The 19,633-nt window shown below is 44.5% G+C and overlaps 1 protein-coding gene across 1 annotated transcript in view; it reads left to right on the plus strand.

Annotated features, from left to right (window-relative positions):
• Positions 1-19,633, plus strand: part of LOC120055347 (potassium/sodium hyperpolarization-activated cyclic nucleotide-gated channel 2-like) — a 73,923-nt gene that overhangs the window by 7,173 nt on the left and 47,117 nt on the right. Inside the window, exons 2-3 of the mRNA XM_039003218.1 lie at positions 3,292-3,715; positions 15,306-15,467. Coding sequence (XP_038859146.1) covers positions 3,292-3,715; positions 15,306-15,467 — 586 coding nt within the window. The remainder of the gene's footprint in view (positions 1-3,291; positions 3,716-15,305; positions 15,468-19,633) is intronic.

Below are 19,633 nucleotides of genomic sequence, written 5' to 3' on the forward strand. Positions count from 1 at the left end.
TTGTAGACCTCCACAAATCTGGTTCATCCTTGGGAGCAATTTCCAAACGCCTGAAGGTACCATGTTCATCTGTACAAACAATAGTACGCAAGTATAAACACCATGGGACCACGCAGCCGTGATAGCGCTCAGGAAGGAGATGCGTTCTGTCTCGTAGAGATGAATGTACTTTGGTGAGAAAAGTGCAAATCAATCCCAGAACAACATCAAAGGACCCTGTGAAGATGCTGGAGGAAACAGGTACAAAAGCATCTATTTCCAAAGTAAAACGAGTCCTACATCAACATAACCTGAAAGGTGGCTCAGCAAGGAAGAAACCACTGCTCCAAAACCGCCATAAAAAAGCCAGACTACGATTTACAACCGCACATGGGGACAAAGATCATACTTTTTGGAGAAATGTCCTCTGGTCTGATGAAACAAAAATAGAAATGTTTGGTCATAATGACCATCGTTATGTTTGGAGGAAAAAGGGGGAGGCTTGCAAACCGAAGAACACCATCCCAACCGTGAAGCACGGGGGTGGCAGCATCATGTTGTGGTGGTGCTTTGCTGGTGCACTTCACAAAATAGATGATATCCTGAAGAAGGAAAATTTGGTGGATATATCGAAGCAACATCTCAAGACATCAGTCAGGAAGTTAAAGCTTAGTCGCAAAGGGGTCTTCCAAATGGACAATGACCCCAAGCATACTTACAAAGTTGTGGCAAAACTGCTTAAGGACAACAAAGTCAAGGTATTGGAGTGGCCATCACAAAGCCGTGACCTCAATCCTATAAAAAATTTGTGGGCAGAACTGAAAAAGCGTGTGTGAGCAAGGAGGCCTACAAACCTGACTCAGTTACACCAGCTCTGTCAGTAGGAATGGACCAAAATTCACCCAACTTATTGTGGGAAGCTTGTGGAAGGCTTCCCGAAACGTTTGACCCAAGTTAAACAATTTAAAGGCAATGCTACCAAATACTAATTGAGTGTATGTAAACTTCTGACCCACTGGGAATGTGATGAAAGAAATAAAAGCTGAAATAAATCATTCTCTCTACTATTATTCTGACATTTCACATTCTTAAAATGAAGTGGTGATCCTAACTGACCTAAGACAGGACATTTTTACTAGGACTAAATGTCAGTAATTGTGAGTTTAAATGTATTTGGCTAAGGTGTATGTAAAATTCCGACTTCAACTGTATTGACTCAGGGGTGTGAATACTTATTTAAAATAAATATTTCTGTATTTAATTCTCAATATAGTTGCTAAAATGTCTAAAAACATGTATTCACTTTGTCCTTTTGGGTATTGTGTGTTGATGGGTAGGATTATACATTTTTAAAAATCATTTTGAATTCAGGCTGCAACACAACAAAATGTGGAATAAGTCAAAGGGTTTGAATACTTTCTGAAGGCACTGTATATTGCCACTCCTATTTGCCATCTTTACAATTTAAGCCTACAGGAAAGTGTGTGCCCTCAGGCCTGGAGGGAAGGAAAAGTCATTCTGCTACTCAAGAATATCAAAGCATCCCTTACTTGCTCCAACAGCTGACCAATCAGCCAGCTACCAATCCTTAGTAAACTTTTAGGAAAAATTGTGTTTGACCAGATACAATACTATTTCACAGTAAACAAATTATCAACTGACTATCAGCACTTACACAAATGACTGATGATTGGCTGAAATAAATTGATAATTAGAAAACTGTTGGAGCTGTTTTGTTAGACTTCTGTGGAGATTTTGACGTTATCGTCATAATTCAGTGGAGATTTTGAGTTATCGTCATAATTCAGTGGAGATTTTGACGTTATCGTCATAATCTGCTGCTGGAAAAATGAATGCGTTATGCCTTTACATCCCTGCTATAGCGTGGATCGAGCGTTCTGTCTAACAGAGCACAGAGGGTGTTTTTTTAATGGAAGCCTCTCCAACATAATCCAGGTATAGTCGGGCATTCCTCAGGGCAGCTGTTTAGGCCCTTTACTGTTTTAAATCTTTACTAATGACCTGCCATTGGCACTGAGTAAAGCCTATGTGTCTGTGTATGCTGATGACTCCACACTATACATCAGCTACCACAGCAAGTGAAATCACTGCAACACTTAACAAAGAGCCCAGTCAGTTTTAGAGTGAGTGGCAAGTAATATGCATTGTATTAGGGACAAATCATTCACTAAACCCTAAACCTCAACAAAATCTTGTAATGAATAATGTAGAAATTGAGCGGTGAGGAGACTAAACTGCTTGGAGTAACCCTGGATTGCAAACTGTCATGGTCAAAACATATTGATGCAATGGTAGCTAAGATGGGGAGAGGTCTGTCCTTAATAAATTACCTAGTTTTGTTTTACCTGGACTATTGCCCAGTCATATGGCCAAATGCCACAAAGAGACATAGGCAAATTACAGTTGGCCCAGGACAGAGCAGCACGGATGGCACTTAAATGTCCTCTGAGAGTTAACATCAATAACATGCATGTCGATCTCTCCTGGCTCAAATGGAGGAGAGATGGACTGCATCACTACTTGTATTTGTGAGGGGCATTGACATGTTAAATGCACCAAGCTGTCTGTTCAAACAACTAGCACACAGCTCAGACACCCATGCATACCCCACAAGACATGCCACCAGGGGTCTCTTCACAGTCCCCAAGTACAGAATGGACTCTGGAAACGCACAGTACTAAACAGAGCCATGACTACATGGGACTCTATTCCACATCAAGTAACTCATGCAAGCAGTAAAATCTGATTTGAAAAACTGATAACACCTTATGGAACGATGTGGACCGTGAGGACACACACACGCACACACAGGCACACACAGGCACACACAGGCACACACATAGGCCTATGTTTACTACAATAATAATAGGTTAATATTTTTCATATTATTTTAGGTTAATATTTTTCAACAATCATACTCATTTTACTTCATCAATAGTAATTAGCTTAACATTATCCTTCACCCTGATCTATTGTAGGTCTATGTAGTTTGTTTCCAGTCTCACCAGCCTTTGTTAGAAAGTCTCCACTGCCTTTCAGCTTCTCTCTCTGTTCTCGCTCACTCTGTTTTTGTCCTCTACTCCGCCCCTTTCCTCCTCCTCTCGATTCTCCCTTTCCTGCCTACACACACGCACGCACACACACACACACACACACACACACACACACACACACACACACACACACACACACACACACACACACACACACACACACACACACACACACACACACACACACACACACACACACACACACACGCGCGCTCTCTCTCTCTTCCTCTCTCTCCAGGTTCTACTGGGATTTCACGATGCTTCTCTTCATGGTGGGTAACCTGATTGTCATCCCGGTGGGCATCACCTTCTTCAACGATGGGACGACCACCCCCTGGATCATCTTCAACGTCATCTCCGACACCTTCTTCCTCATGGACCTGGTCCTCAACTTCCGCACTGGCATCATCATCGAGGACAACTCTGACATCATCCTGGACCCCAAGACCATCAAGAAGACGTACCTGAAGACCTGGTTCATCGTGGACTTTGTCTCCTCCATCCCCGTGGATTATATCTTTCTGATCGTGGAGAAGGGGATCGACTCTGAGATGTATAAGACGGCCAGGGCCCTGAGGATCGTACGCTTCACTAAGATCCTGAGTCTGCTGAGGCTGCTGAGGCTGTCCCGGCTCATCCGCTACATCCACCAGTGGGAAGAGGTAGGACCACCACCCCACACCCCCCACCCCTAAACGCTACATCCACCAGTGGGAAGAGGTAGGACCACCACCCCCCACCCCCGCCCCTAAACGTTACATCCACCAGTGGGAAGAGGTAGGTTCACCACCCCCCACCCCCGCCCCTAAACGTTACATCCACCAGTGGGAAGAGGTAGGACCACCACCCCACACCCCCGCCCCTAAACGTTACATCCACCAGTGGGAAGAGGTAGAACCACCACCCCCCACCCCCGCCCCTAAACGCTACATCCACCAGTGGGAAGCGGTAGAACCATCACCCCCCACCCCCGCCCCTAAACGTTACATCCACCAGTGGGAAGAGGTAGTACCACCACCCCCCACCCCCGCCCCTAAACGTTACATCCACCAGTGGGAAGAGGTAGTACCACCACCCCCCACCCCCGCCCCTAAACGTTACATCCACCAGTGGGAAGAGGTAGGATCACCACCCCCCACCCCCGCCCCTAAACGTTACATCCACCAGTGGGAAGAGGTAGGATCACCCCCGCCCCTAAAAGCTACATGGCTTAGTATAATTATCATAATGGATTGCCTCGAGGGGAGCTCGACCTCACCTCATCCACTATTTGTGGTCATGGTGAAAGGATGAATGATTGTAATTATAGTAGACATATAGCACCATTCACTTGGACTCTTAGAGCTTGTAACATGGAAACTCATCTCATCCACTATTAATCTGTAGTGCCCACTCACAGCATCATGGCTACATGCTACATGGTTTAAGATAGTCACTATAGATGTAAACGCTAATAAAGCTAGATGGCTATTAGTGATGAGGGGAAAAGCGATACAGTTACATATCCAGTATTTCCCTTCATAGCTTGTTCTCCATTTTATTTTTAAGTAGGGAGACAATCTGTTTTCAGCACTTTTATTTCCTTGATAGTTCAAAACTCATTCTGATGGCTTTCTCTTGTCCGTCTGTGGCAGAAATATGGTGAGCAATATGTTTGGAACGTCGAATTGCAATAAAATCACAGTATTGAGTAAGATGGCGCCGGAGCAGAAGGCAGACATTTTACGTGCCCCCAACCGATTGTGTTTGAATGTTTTTTAAATCTGCTTTGTTTGTAACTTATTTTTTTACTCTTTTTGTACGTAATGTTGCCGCTACCGTCTCTTATGACCGAAAATAACTTCTAGACATTAGGACTGCGATTACTCACCACGGACTAGCAGAATCCTTTTTCTTCTTTCCTGACTCTGACGAGCCCGAGGTGGAGGATATACGGCTCCCTCGGGAACAGGCCCCGACCCCAGTGATCTGCGTGAAGAGGAGAAGGAGAAAGAGACGCTGGAGAGCGGGCTGCCTTCTGAGAAGTCGGAGACGATCGAATAAACCCCCACTTCCCTGAATTCTGCTAGCAAACATGCAAACTTTGGACAATAAAATGGACGAGTTACTGGGAAGATTAAACTACCAATGGGACATTAAAAACTGTAACATCTTATGCTTCACGGAGTCATGGCTGAACGACGACAATATCAACATACAGCTGACTGGTTATACGATGTGCCGGCAGGATAGAACAGCGGCGTCTGGTAAGACAAAGGGGGGCGGTCTATGTATTTTTGTAAACAACAGCTGGTGCACGATATCTAAGGAAGTCTCGAGCTATTGCTCGCCTGAGGTAGAGTTTCTCATGATAAGCTGCAGACCACACTACCTACCGAGAGAGTTTTCATGTATATTCTTTGTAGCTGTTTACAGAGCACAGTCAAAGGCTGGCACTAACATAACATAGAATGAGCAACCAGAGGGAAAATAACTCTGGACCACCTATACTCCACACACACAGATGCATACAAAGCTCTCCCTTGCTCTCCATTTGGAAAATCTGACCATAATTCCATCCTCCTGATTCCTGTTTACAAGCAAACATTATAGCAGGAAGAACCAGTGACTAGATCAATAAAAAAGTGGTCAGATGAAGCAGATGCTAAGCTACAGGACTGTTTTGCTAGCACAGACTGGAATATGTTCCGGGATTCCTCCGATGGCATTGAGGAGTACACCACATCTGTCATTGGCTTCATCAATAAGTGGATCGATGACGTCGTCCCCACAGTGACCGTACGTACATACCCCAACCAGAAGCTGTGGATTACAGGCAACATCCGCACTGAGCTAAAGGCTAGAGCCGCCGCTTTCAAGGACCGGGACTCTAACCCGGAAGCTTATAAGAAATCCCGCTTGCCCTCCGATGAACCATCAAACAGGCAAGCGTCAATACAGGACTAACATCGAGTCGTACTACACCTGCTCTGACGTTCGTCAGATGTGGCAGGGCCTGCAAACCATTACAGATAACAAAGGGAAGCACAGCCGAGAACTGCCCAGTGACACAAGCCTACCGGATGAGCTAAACTACTTCTATGCTCACTTCGAGGCAAATAACACTGAAACATGCATGAGAGCACCAGCTGTACCGGAAGACTGTGTGATCACCCTCTCCGCAGCCGATGTGAGTAAGACCTTTAGACAGGTCAACATTCACAAGGCTGCAGGGCCAGACAGATTACCACGACGTGTACTGCGAGCATGTGCTGGCCAACTAGCAAGTATCTTCACTGACATTTTCAACCTCTCCCTGTCCGAGTCTGTAATACCAACATGTTTTAAGCAGACCACCATAGTGCCTGTGCCCAAGAACACTAAGGTAACCTGCCTAAATGACTACCGACCCATAGCACTCACGTCTGTAGCCATGATGTGCTTTGAAAGGCTGGTCATGGATCACATCAACACCATCATCCCAGAAATCCTAGACCCACTCCAATTTGCATACCGCCCCAACAGATCCACGGATGATGCAGTCTCTATTGCACTCCACACTGCCCTTTCCCGCCTGGACAAAAGGAACACTGATGTGAGAATGCTATTCATTGACTACAGCTCAGCGTTCAACACCATAGTGCCCTCAAAGCTCATCACTAAGCTAAGGACCCTGGGACTAAACACCTCCCTCTGCAACTGGATCCTGGATTCCTGATGGGCCGCCCCCGAGTGTTAAGGGTAGGTAACAACATATCCGCCACGCTGATCCTCAACACAGGGACCCCTCAGGGGTGCGTGCCCAGCCCCCTCCTGTACTCCCTGTTCACTCATGACTGCACGCCCAGGCACGACTCCAACACCATCATTAAATTTGCCAATGACACAAAATTGGTAGGCCTGATCACCGCTGTGTGGTGCCAGGACAATAACCTCTCCCTCAACATGATCAAGACAAAGGGGATGATTGTGGACTACAGGAGAAAGAGGACCGAGCACGCCCCCATTCTCATCGACAGGGCTGCAGTGGAGCAGGTTGAGAGATTCAAGTTCCTTGGTGTCCACATCACCAACAAAAAAACATGGTCCAAGCACACCATGACAGTCGTGAAGCGGGCATGATAAAACCTATTCCTCCTCAGGAGACTGAAAAGATTTGGCATCGGTCTTCAGATCCTCAAAAGGTTCTACAGCTGCACCATCGAGAGCATCCTGACTGGTTGCATCACTGCCTGGTATGGCAACTGCTCTGCCTCCAACCGCAAGGCACTATAGAGGGTAGTGTGAACGGCCCAGTACATCACTGGGGCCAAGTGTCCTGCCATCCAGGACCTCTATACCAGGCAGTGTCAGAGGAAGGCCCTAAAAATTGTCAAAGACTCCAGCCATCCTAGTCATAGACTGTTCTCTCTGCTACCACACGGCAAGCGGTACCGGAGCGCCAAGTCTAGGTCCAAGAGTCTTCTAAACAGCTTCTACCCCCCAAGCCATAAGACTCCTGAACATGTAGTCAAATGGCTACCCAGACTATTTGCATTGCCACCCCCCTCTCCACACCACTGCCACTCTCTGTTGTCATCTATGCATAGTCATGTACATACTACCTCAACTAACCGGTGCCCACTCACATTGACTCTGTACCGGCACCCCCTTGTATATATTGTTATTTTTTACCGTTGCTCTTTAATTACTTGTTCGTTTTATCTCTTTATTCTACACCTGTTGTATTCGGCGCATGACTAATACAATTTCATTTGATTTGATATAGAATCATGAGAATCATGAGAATCGCAATACATATTGTCTTGGCACCTAAGTATAGTGATAATATTGTAATTTGATTTCCCATACGATTCCCAGCCTTAATGGCTATGCTAGCAAAGTACAAGTATTGTCAGAGAGAAGGTACAGTAGGGAGGTAGGACAGCATTACACAGGAGTCATTTATAGACAATGAGATACATTTCCTATGGCAATAATGATAATGGATTGGATTTTTTACCACACTTTCCTCTGTAGGTCTAAAGTGCTTTACTTTAGGTGTAGTGAGGGGTAGTGAATTGTAGATAGTGAATTGTAGATAATGAATTGTAGATAGTGAATTGGGTAGTGAGGGGTAGTGAATTGTAGATAGTGAATTGTAGATAATGAATTGTAGATAGTGAATTGGGTAGTGAGGGGTAGTGAATTGTAGATAGTGAATTGGGTAGTGAGGGGTAGTGAATTGTAGATAGTGAATTGGGTAGAGAGACGTAGTGAATTGTAGATAGTGAATTGGGTATTGAGAGGTAGTGAGAGGTATTGAGGGGGAGTGAGAGGTATTGAGAGGTAGTGAATTGTAGATAGTGAATTGGGTAGAGAGGCATAGTGAATTGTAGATAGTGAATTGGGTATTGAGAGGTATTGATGGGGAGTGAGGGGTAGTGAATTGTAGATAGTGAATTGGGTATTGAGAGGTAGTGAGAGGTAGTGAGAGGTATTGAGAGGTAGTGAGAGGTATTGAGGGGTAGTGAGAGGTAGTGAGAGATATTGAGAGGTAGTGAGAGGTATTGAGGGGTAGTGAGAGGTAGTGAGAGGTAGTGAGAGGTATTGAGAAGTAGTGAGAGGTATTGAGAGGAATTGAGGGGTAGTGAGAGGTATTGAGGGGTATTGAGAGGTAGTGAGAGGTATTGAGGGGTAGTGAGAGTTATTGAGGGGTATTGAGAGGTATTGAGAGGTATTGAGCGGTATTGAGGGGTAGTGAGAGGTATTGAGGGGTAGTGAGAGGTATTGAGAGGTATTGAGAGGTATTCAGGGGTAGTGAGAGGTATTGAGGGGTAGTGAGAGGTATTGAGATGTAGTGAGAGATATTGAGAGGTAGTGAGAGGTGTGGGGAGTATTGAGGGGGAGTGAATTGTAGATAGTGAATTGGGTAGAGAGGCATAGTGAATTGTAGATAGTGAATTGGGTATTGAGAGGTAGTGAGAGGTATTGAGGGGGAGTGAGAGGTATTGAGAGGTAGTGAATTGTAGATAGTGAATTGGGTAGAGAGGCATAGTGAATTGTAGATAATGAATTGGGTATTGAGAGGTATTGAGAGGTAGTGAGAGGTATTGAGGGGTAGTGAGAGGTATTGAGGGGTAGTGAGAGGTGGTGAGAGGTAGTGAGAGGTAGTGAGAGGTAGTGAGAAGTATTGAGAGGTATTGAGAGGAATTGAGGGGTAGTGAGAGGTATTGAGGGGTAGTGAGAGGTGGTGAGAGGTAGTGAGAGGTAGTGAGAGGTAGTGAGAGGTAGTGAGAGGTATTGAGAGGTAGTGAGAGGTATTGAGAGGTAGTGAGAGGTAGTGAGAGGTATTGAGGGGTAGTGAGAGTTATTGAGGGGTTTTGAGAGGTTAGTGAGAGGTAGTGAGAGGTATTGAGGGGTAGTGAGAGGTATTGAGAGGTATTGAGAGGTATTGAGGGGTAGTGAGAGGTATTGAGGGGTAGTGAGAGGTGTTGAGAGGTATTGAGGGGTAGTGAGAGGTATTGAGGGGTAGTGAGAGGTATTGAGAGGTATTGAGATGTAGTGAGAGGTAGTGAGAGGTATTGAGGGGTAGTGAGAGGTATTGAGGGGTAATGAATTATGCTAAAGGTTGTCTAGACAAGTTGTCTAGGTAGACAATCATAGAATGCTTTGTCAAGCATAGAATATTCAACCAGCACACCACACTGTTCTGTAACCAGGAACTGTTGGTCCCCAATCTATTTGGACTTCTGCATAAATGAATAAAAAAGCAGATCTGGGTATAGCTGCTGTTAGGTCACTGAGTTCCTTCTCAGACATTAAGTTGTTGGCTGATGCCCAATAAGCTGTGAGACAGATGATCAGTCTGGACCCGGCCCTGTCTGCAAGCTGCATATGTTAGTTTGTTCCCAGTCGTTTGTCAAGGGCCAGGAGTTTACTTTGCTGTTCTCACTGAAATATGTGTGATGTTGTTGGCAGGAGGTTTTAAGCTTTTACACACACTTTGCATCCTAATCACCATCAGTGTCGTCACCGTCTCCCCCTTTGACCTGTGAATCCCAGAAGGCATCAGCTCGTCTTCATAAGCAGCATATTAGAGATGCAAACACATTTAATCAATTAAGACGCCTGAGGAGGTGCAGGTGGGTTGGAGGGGTGACAATATGGTACACCGGAGGGGGTGCTCACTATGATCATACTGTATGTCTTGCTAATTGTTATTATTACCAACCTATAATTCAGTTAGGCTAGCGTTCCTTGTATGGGTTTAATTGTGTTTCCATACATTTTCTGTCTCTTTGTTGGCTTCGGGAATGGATTTCTGATTAGCTGGTTTTTCCTTCGGCCTTCATATCTAGTTATTTGTTCATCTACAGTACATATATGCCTCTGCTCGATTCGTTATTTGAAGGGGTACTTTGTGCTTGGTTGGGCCCCTGGTGCGGATGGCGGATGGTGGATGGATGCACTGGGCCCTGTGTGTGCACATGACCTTTGGATAATTGGATTTTCTGAAGACATTATGCGACAAACACACAGAGCGGTGCATGATGGGTGGAGGAGGATACTTGGCATGCATGGAAGATGAGTGCTGAGATTGGCTGGTGTTAAACAGGCAAAAAATATATATGGTACTCAGTCGGGGTCTCAACTTACTATTGAGAGTTAGAATAATAGAATACACAATTTCTATTATGTGGTTGTTCGTCAGCATTCACTCAATTAGTCCATATCACTAAATTGTTTTTATATTGGTAAGTTAGTCTAGCGGCCAGCTATCTAAACTTGTAGTAAGCACGGTCGAATTACCGAGCGGCATGGGGCCCATTGATCATCAGTTATCATATTAAGAACTGCAAATATTTGCCTCCACCCTATGGCAAAATGTTTAGAATTGCTGACCCACGAACCACTGTGGCCCCATCAAAGTTGCCAATCCCTGCCATAGGAGAACCCTTTGAAGAACCCTTTTTGGTTGCAGGAAGAACCCTTTTGGTTCCAGGTAGAACCCAAAAGTGTTATACCTGGAACCAAGAATGGTCATCCTATGGGGACCGCCAAAGAACCCTTTAGGAACCTTTTTTTCTAAGAGTGTAGAGTGGAGTTTGGAGAGGAAGTATTGAGTATGGTACTAGATGTGCTTCTCCACTGTTTAGGGTTGTGAGTGTTGTGCCAGTCACTTTGCTGACAGCCGTTGCACTGCGCTGGGTTGTGTTTACAGGCATCAGAACAGCACAACTTTGTTTAGATCATTGTTTAGAAAGCAGTAGCAAAAGTCACAAAAGAAACCTGATTTGGTTTTCTGCAAATATATAAATACCATGGGAGTCTTACTTTTGGGAACTTTACAGTCCTGTTGATCAAACAACCAACAGGTAGGCTATCTCCCCCTCGGTTGGATTCTTCCAGGTTCATTCTGAAATCCATCTATATAACACAAGACACTGTCGCACCCTCCCCACTGCCGCACCTCACGTAGTACATTCTCTATCAGATATAGAGGTACCATACTCTGGAATTTTTATCTTCACATTGCCAAAACATCATCATCCCTCAATAACTTCAAGGGAAGACTGGGGTTCAGCCTGATGAACCAAACTACTCAGTAATCTCCTCCATATAGCCTAACTCTCACACACTCACATCCACACATGCACACACACATTTAAACAAGACAATATATATATTTTCGTGATTACTGATCAATTTATTTATACGTTTATAATTAGTAGGTTTTGTTATCTGTTTTAACTGTTTTTTTTATCTGTTATCTGTTTTTTTGTACTTATTTATTGTATATTGTTTGTTTATGGTGTGGTTTTCATATAAGCCTTTGGGCTTCCAACCACACCTGCACACTGTTTTCTTTGATGAAAATAAATAAATAAATACACAAATAAATAAATAAAGTTGCCTATGCACAATAATAACAACATGGTTATCTAGCCTGAGCCAGATGTGCTAAAGTCTAGCACCGTGGGTGGTAGGCAAACCCTCTCAAACTTTTTCAGTACGTAGTCGAAATTGCACTGTGAATACGATGAGGAATAGTAGCCTGCTCAGCCTCCTGCAGCCTGCCCCCAGTCCCATAATAACCCACAAGTGAATGGGGTTTAGAGCTTGCCTGCCTGCTCATTTGATCAATGCCAAATACATTTTGATTGACAACTAAGAGATATGCTAACAGTCGTTCAAGTTTGAGTAAATGAGTAGCTAGCTTAGTGATCCTAATAGCTGTAGCCACCAAAGCTGAAAATTTAACATTGGGGGAAAAGTCTTCCACTCAAACACTTGTCCAGGCGATAACATCACATCCTTCCAGCAGCTAGCTAGCGAGCTACAGTACAAGGCTCTGTGTCAGGTTAGGTTCTAGCTAGCTATCAAGCCATATAGCTAGCTTGCTAAATAAGTAGGCCTCCATAAATAGATCATCTAGCTATAGCACTAGCCACGTAACGGGACTGCATAGCTAGATTTATTGTGTTGAGATTCCCAATCACTGCCCTTTTCAATCCGTTTTTGTGCAAAGCATTGGGTCAGTGAAACTGAAACAGTTCATCTCCTGAATGGCTGGAGGCAGTTAACAATGTGCTAGCTGTGAATTACAACCTGATATAGCAATATTTATTAGACTACCTAGCGATTGATTGGTGAATTTTATTAATCACGCATTGACTACATACATTTAATTCTGCCAACAAGGACTTACTCTACATAATTTGAATTTTGAGTCGAAAAATAACCTATTTTTAGAGCTCTTATAAAGATGGTTTTGAAGCATAAAGTGCATATTTGATATTTTAGACCGATATAATGACTAACTGTTTGTTTCATTTCTACAAAGTAGTTCCAATTCAAACTGGACCCTCTACTAATGGGAATTGCCATGGCGACATAACTGTTTGTGCTATAGTAGTAGCAGTTTGCTTTTACCGTTGTTGTTGTTGTTGTAGTAGTTGCTAGTCAGTCCTCCAATTGATTATGTGAGTGTTTATTGTTTCCCACACAAAAACAAAATGTTGGTTTGAAGACTTGAGGATCTAATTGAATGAGTAATTTTGGTGATTACATTTTCACACAAAATTGCAGAGAATCTGCCTCAAAATGTGTCCAATTTCTGCTTCTCTTTGGTTCACTATTTTCAGATTTCTCATAACGCCATAAGAACCTTGGCGCTGTCCATGGTGCCTCATTAGAGCCATACAGTTTGCCAATCAGTCCTCCATGTTGGCACCAAACGTTCCATGACAGTAACATTCTAATCGGTATTCTCTGTAGAATGTAATTCTCTTGGAACCTTTGGTGCCAACATGACACCCATTCTGATTCTGTGTCTTAAACTAGGTTAGCAGAACTCTGCATACTGTAAATATTGCTCTGGTATTGTGACTATCTCCTCTCCTCCTCAACATGTCACTAATCATAAGTGACATGTTGACTCTATAAATAGATGTGCTGAAGTGCAGTATTTTGTAAGTTGCCATCTCATATTAGAAACCAACTATCAGAAGCCCCAAAAGGTTAAAGTGGCATTAAGAAAGATCAACTGGTGATTCATGTCCAATCACAGCCGTGGTAGAGATAGTGTATGATGTCATCAGTCAGTGACTGTGAGTTAGCAATGCACCATACTTATTTACATTTACATTTGAGTCCTTTTATCCATTCATTTTAAGATAGCTAGGTGGGACAACCAAATATCTGTCATAGTAAGTAAAATGTTCCTCAATAAAGAAGCTATCAGCAAGTAGGAAAAAGTAAAGTGTGAAAGACAAGGGTGTTATTTTTACGGGGGGGGGGGGGGGGGGGGGGGGGTGCGCTATTGGATTATTTAAAATGCTCTTTGAAGAGGTAGGATTTCAGACATTGGGCAGGGACTCTGCTGATCTGGCATCAGGGGGAATCTGGTTCCACCATTGGGGTGCCAGGACTGAGAAGCATTTAGGCTTCCATTTTACTAATACCTCCTCAGGGGTCATTGAAAGATGATTGTCCTTGTGGCCAGTTTGGTTTCTTGCTTAGGGCTCAGAAGTGCATATGTTTTGGGTGAATTTTATCTGGTTGGGTTTAGAGAAGCATACCAATTTTATCTGGTTGGGTTTTTTATTTATTTTACTAGGCAAGTCAGTTAAGAACAAATTCTTATTTTCAATGACAGCCTAGGAACAGGGGGTTAACTGCCTTGTTCAGGGGCAGAATGACAGATTTTTACCATGTCAGCTCGGGGATTCGATCTTGGAACCTTTCAGTTACAAGTCCAACACTCTAACCACTAGGCTACCTGCCACCCCGTTATTTTAGCCATCACTCAAACCATTTAGCTAAAATGGTTGTCTGAAGTGAAAGTAATGACAGATAATTGGCCAAAGTGACAATAATGATCCATGGTTGGCTAAAGTGACAACCTTGTGACTGATCAGTGAGATGACATCAGATAGGAAGAATCCTAATGGTTCCCTGTCCATCCCACAGAGAGGGATGGAGTAGAAAAGAGAGACACCTATTGAGTGTGTATATTTATTTATTTATTTTACGAGGCAAGTCAGTTAAGAAAAAAATCTTATTTTCAATGACAGCCTAGGAACAGTGGGTTAACTGCCTTGTTCAGGGGCAGAATGACAGATTTTTACCTTGTCAGCTTGGGGATTTGATCTTGCAACCTTTCGGTTTCTAGTCCAAAGCTCTAACCACTAGGCTACCTGCCGTGTATAGCCATCTGTGCCTACAGACTTGTGTACCGGTATGTGTTTGTGTGGGAGTGAGTGAGGGAGTCCTGTCGTGTGTGTTACAGTTCTGATTAATGTGTTGTATCTGGCTGTAACAAATGTCTGCTCTGTTCCTGCTGTGTATATGATGGCCGACTGATGGGAAGCTGTCTTCCCCCTCTCATTAATCATTCTTAATCCGGTCCAAAGAACCAGCAGGCAACATGGTTCTGCTGACTGTAGTCTTCTCCTTTAATCCTGCTCCTAGGAATTGTCATCTTGATCACTAGAGAATCTTGCAGCAAATTAAACAGGAAATCTTGAAGAATTCTGTGACTGTGATTCTCTCTCTATTTCTCTCTCTCTTTTATCCTCTCTCTCTCTGCTTCTCTATCTCTCGATGTCTCACACACACACACACACACACACACACACACACACACACACACACACACACACACACACACACACACACACACACACACACACACACACACACACACACACACACACACACACACACACACACACACTCGTCCATCCTCTCCGCCTTAACTCATTCCTTGTCTCTCCATCTCTGTTTTAGATCTTCCATATGACCTATGACCTGGCCAGTGCAGTAATGCGGATCTTCAACCTGATTGGTATGATGCTGCTGCTGTGTCACTGGGATGGCTGTCTGCAATTCCTGGTTCCCATGCTGCAGGACTTCCCCCAGGACTGCTGGGTCTCCCTCAACAAGATGGTGGTATGTGTTTGATTCATTACATGTGTTACATTCACAAGTAAAACTGGATAAACAGGAAAAAGTCTCTGCACACTTCCAGTTCGATACAAAGTTATTTTAATTGTAGCTAAGCTTTCGTTCAATTGACCTTCATCAGAGCATATTATACACAGTGACACACAGTTATGCTCTGATGAAGGTTGATTGACCGAAAGCTCAGATACAATTAAAATAACTTTGTATTGGACTGGAAGTGTGCAGAGACTTTTTTATGTTTATCCAGCTTTCAGCACCTTCAGTAATCAATTTTGGGTGTGCTGTGGATTGAACCTATTATATAGATTCATAGTTAGAACTAGCGACTAGAGCGGCAGAAGAAAACATCAGTCATAATCCATTCATTAATCAATGCTTTGTTCCTAATCAATAAGAATAGTCTCCCACAGGTACACAATAAACATCTATCAGATACAGATTCTGTTGTTGATTTATCAATAGACCAAAAGACCTTCGTGAAGAAGGCCTATTGGGAAAACACATCAATGTGTTTTAACTAGAAATCAGTCCAGTGATTAGTACTATTGATGGTTGTTTGCACTGTCTACTGTTAGAACAGTCAGCCAGTGAGCCAGACACAGCCAGCCCAGCCATCTGAAGATGAGCGAGGGAACGCTGAGAGAAATAACAAGTCAGGCAACACGATTTATGCACACCTACGCATCCCTCCCTCCATCTCTCCCTCCCTCCACATCCCTCTCTCCCTCCGCATCCCTCTCTCCCTCCCTCTGCATCTCTCCCTCCCTCCATCCCTCCCTCCATCTCTCCCTCCCTCCACATCCCTCTCTCCCTCCGCATCCCTCTCTCCCTCCCTCTGCATCTCTCCCTCCCTCCATCCCTCCCTCCATCCCTCCCTCTCTTTCTCTCACCGGGGTGGGGCGATGACAGGAAAGATTAAGAGGGAAAGGGAGGAATGGGAATGTGCCCGGGCAGCAGGCTCCTTTGTTCCTGTCTATTTTCTCTGGGAGGTAAAAGCTGAGTGTTTATAGGTCCATCCGTCAGTCTGGCCTTTTACATGCCCAGGGAAAACCGCTCCATCTCCCAGCCTCTGCCCTCCCCACCAGGCACAGCTCCAAATGGGTTTTTAAACGGATTGGGTTCTGCTCCTCCGCTGTGATTGGGCCTGCCACCACGTCACGTAAATGTTCTGTTATTTTTACATTTTCCTGCAGGGCAGATGTTGACGTGTGTTCCTTTTTATCGACGTACAGAACTAATACCCCATCAAATGAGTCCCCCGGTGGGCCTAAAGCAATGAGAGGAGAAAGCAGATAAAAGTTGTCCTTTTATCTGTTATGAAGGGACGAATCCCTCTTGGTTTGTGATATTCAATTGAATTAGACTAGACTGTCATCTGAGCTGTGTTTCCAGCTGTTTTGTGTCTCAAGATTTGTTTAAATCAGGTCAGCTGAGAAAGGAGAAAACTACCTTGGCTCTGCCTCCCAATCTTACGACCTTGGGAGGTATTGCAGGGGTGAGGTGAGGGGTCAAGTGACCAGAACAGATATTAGTTGATTGATCAGGTAACAATGTTAATATGAAAGGCCTGTTTGAGAATGTGATAACAACAGTGGGACTCGTGTGGATTTCCCAGGACACTCTCTCTAATGCAAGGTTCTGAACATCCCCACCTCTCAGGAGTGTGATTGTCATTTCCCATAAGTGTGATGTCAGACTGTAATAAACCTCTTGACCTTCTCTGACAGGTACTATGTCATTCCTATGACAATGCAATACAGGCATTCTGACAGGCCACCTCAAAGTAAAAACCTTATCCTTCTATAATAGACACCTAGGGGTCCTGAAGACTGTATAGTGTACTGTATAAACGCCCAAACTGACACTCTCTCTCTGTCAGGCCATTGACTTCCCCCTCTTCCCTCTTCCCCTTTTCCCTCCCCCTCTTCCTCCCTCCCGGTGTATAATCAAGGGCAGCATCTCTCCAGAGGGCCGTCACTCTGAAGCGAGCGGCCCAGGCCACCTGAGACCTCCCCGTTATTCAGTGGCTGACAACTCGTAACATTAGCCACCGTGTAGCAGCCAGGACATCCATCATCACTACTACACCTACACAAGCTATAGTACAGGCCGGTGGAGGAGTCAGGAGTCCCCACAGGCAGTAACTCATGGAGGGCAACGTGAGGCGGACGGGGGCGAGGGCAGGCAGGTTGTTGTAACCCTTTTGAAGAGTATGAACAGCCTGTTCCCTTCTTTGTTGAATGAAAGACATCACATGATGCTAATCAGTGTTGTATTACTCAAGACGTCCGGTCTCGAGACCACATATTGAGTGTCTCGGTCTTGTCTTGGTGTCGGATACATTTGTACTCGGTTTTGACTCGGTCTCGGACAGTGAGGACTCCTAATAAGACCAGCTGAGACCAGTGCATAAAAGCTCTTCGCCAGACCAAATATATACCCTCCTTTGTTAAAACATGAACATCTTAACAGTACAGTGGTGAACCTATAGGCCTTCAGTGGTGAACCTATAGGTCTTCAGTGGTGAACCTATAGGCCTTCAGTGGTGAATCTATAGGCCTTCAGTGGTGTACCTATAGGCCTTCAGTGGTGAATCTATAGGTCTTCAGTGGTGAACCTATAGGTCTTCAGTGGTGAACCTATAGGCCTTCAGTGGTGAACCTATAGGTCTTCAGTGGTGAACCTATAGGCCTTCAGTGGTGAATCTATAGGCCTTCAGTGGTGAATCTATAGGCCTTCAGTGGTGAACCTATAGGCCTTCAGTGGTGAATCTATAGGCCTTCAGTGGTGAACCTATAGGTCTTCAGTGGTGAACCTATAGGTCTTCAGTGGTGAACCTATAGGTCTTCAGTGGTGAACCTATAGGTCTTCAGTGGTGAACCTATAGGTCTTCAGTGGTGAACCTATAGGTCTTCAGTGGTGAACCTATAGGTCTTCAGTGGTGAACCTATAGGCCTTCAGTGGTGAACCTATAGGCCTTCAGTGGTGAACCTATAGGCCTTCAGTGGTGAACCTATAGGTCTTCAGTGGTGAACCTATAGGCCTTCTGGTCTATAGGCCTTCTGGTCTCATTCTTGACTCTGTCTCTACGACCCCTTGTCCCCCTCCCGGTCTCGATCTTCAATCAAATTGATCCATAAAGCCCTTTTTTTACATCAGCAGATGTCGCAAAGTGCTATACAGAAACCCAGCCTAAAACCCCAAAGAGCACAGTGGCTAGGAACAACTCCCTAGAAAGGCAGGAACCTAGGAAGAAACCTAGAGAGGAACCAGGCTCTGAGTGGTGGCCAGTCCTCTTCTGTCTGTGCCGGATGGAGATTATAAGAGTACATGGCCATTTAAGGCCAGATTGTTCTTCAAGATGTTCAAACATTTATAGATGACCAGCAGGGTCAAATAATAATCACAGTGTTTGTAGAGGATACAACAGGTCAGTACCTCAGGAGTAAATTTCAGTTGGCTTTTCATAGCTGAGCATTCAGAGGTCGAGACAGCAGGTGCAGTAGAGAGAGAGCGAGTCGGAAACAGCAGGTCCGGGACAAGGTAGCACGTCCGGTGAACAGGTCAGTGTTCCCCAGCCGCAGGCAGAACAATTGAAACTGGAGCAGCAGCACGACAAGGTGTACTGGGGGCAGCCAGGAGTCATCAGGCCAGGTAGTCCTGAGGCATGATCCTAGGGCTCAGGTCCTCATTTTTTACGTATGTACGACAGGACCAAATCGGAGAGATAGTTAGGAGCAAGCCCATGTAATGCTTTGTAGTTTAGCAGTAAAACCTTGAAATCAACCCTAGCCTTAAAAGTAAGCCACTGGAGTAATATGTTACATTTTTTGGGCTCTAGTCATGATTCTAGCAGCTGTGTTTAGCACTAACTTAAGTTTATTTAAGGCTTTATCTGTCACGTTCCTGACCTGTTTTCTGTTAATTTTGTATGTGTTTAGTTGGTCAGGGCGTGAGTTGGGGTGGGCATTCTATGTTTTGTGTTTCTATGTTTAGGTCAGGTGTAATTAGCCTTATATGGTTCTCAATCAGGGACAGGTGTTTGACGTTTCCTCTGATTGAGAACCATATAAAGGTAGGCTGTTCACACTGTTTGTTTGTGGGTGATTGTCTTCCGTGTCTGTGTATGTTGCACCACACGGGACTGTTTC

Source organism: Salvelinus namaycush, chromosome 11 (assembly GCF_016432855.1).
Source record: "Salvelinus namaycush isolate Seneca chromosome 11, SaNama_1.0, whole genome shotgun sequence".
NCBI classification, from domain to species: Eukaryota; Metazoa; Chordata; class Actinopteri; order Salmoniformes; family Salmonidae; genus Salvelinus; species Salvelinus namaycush.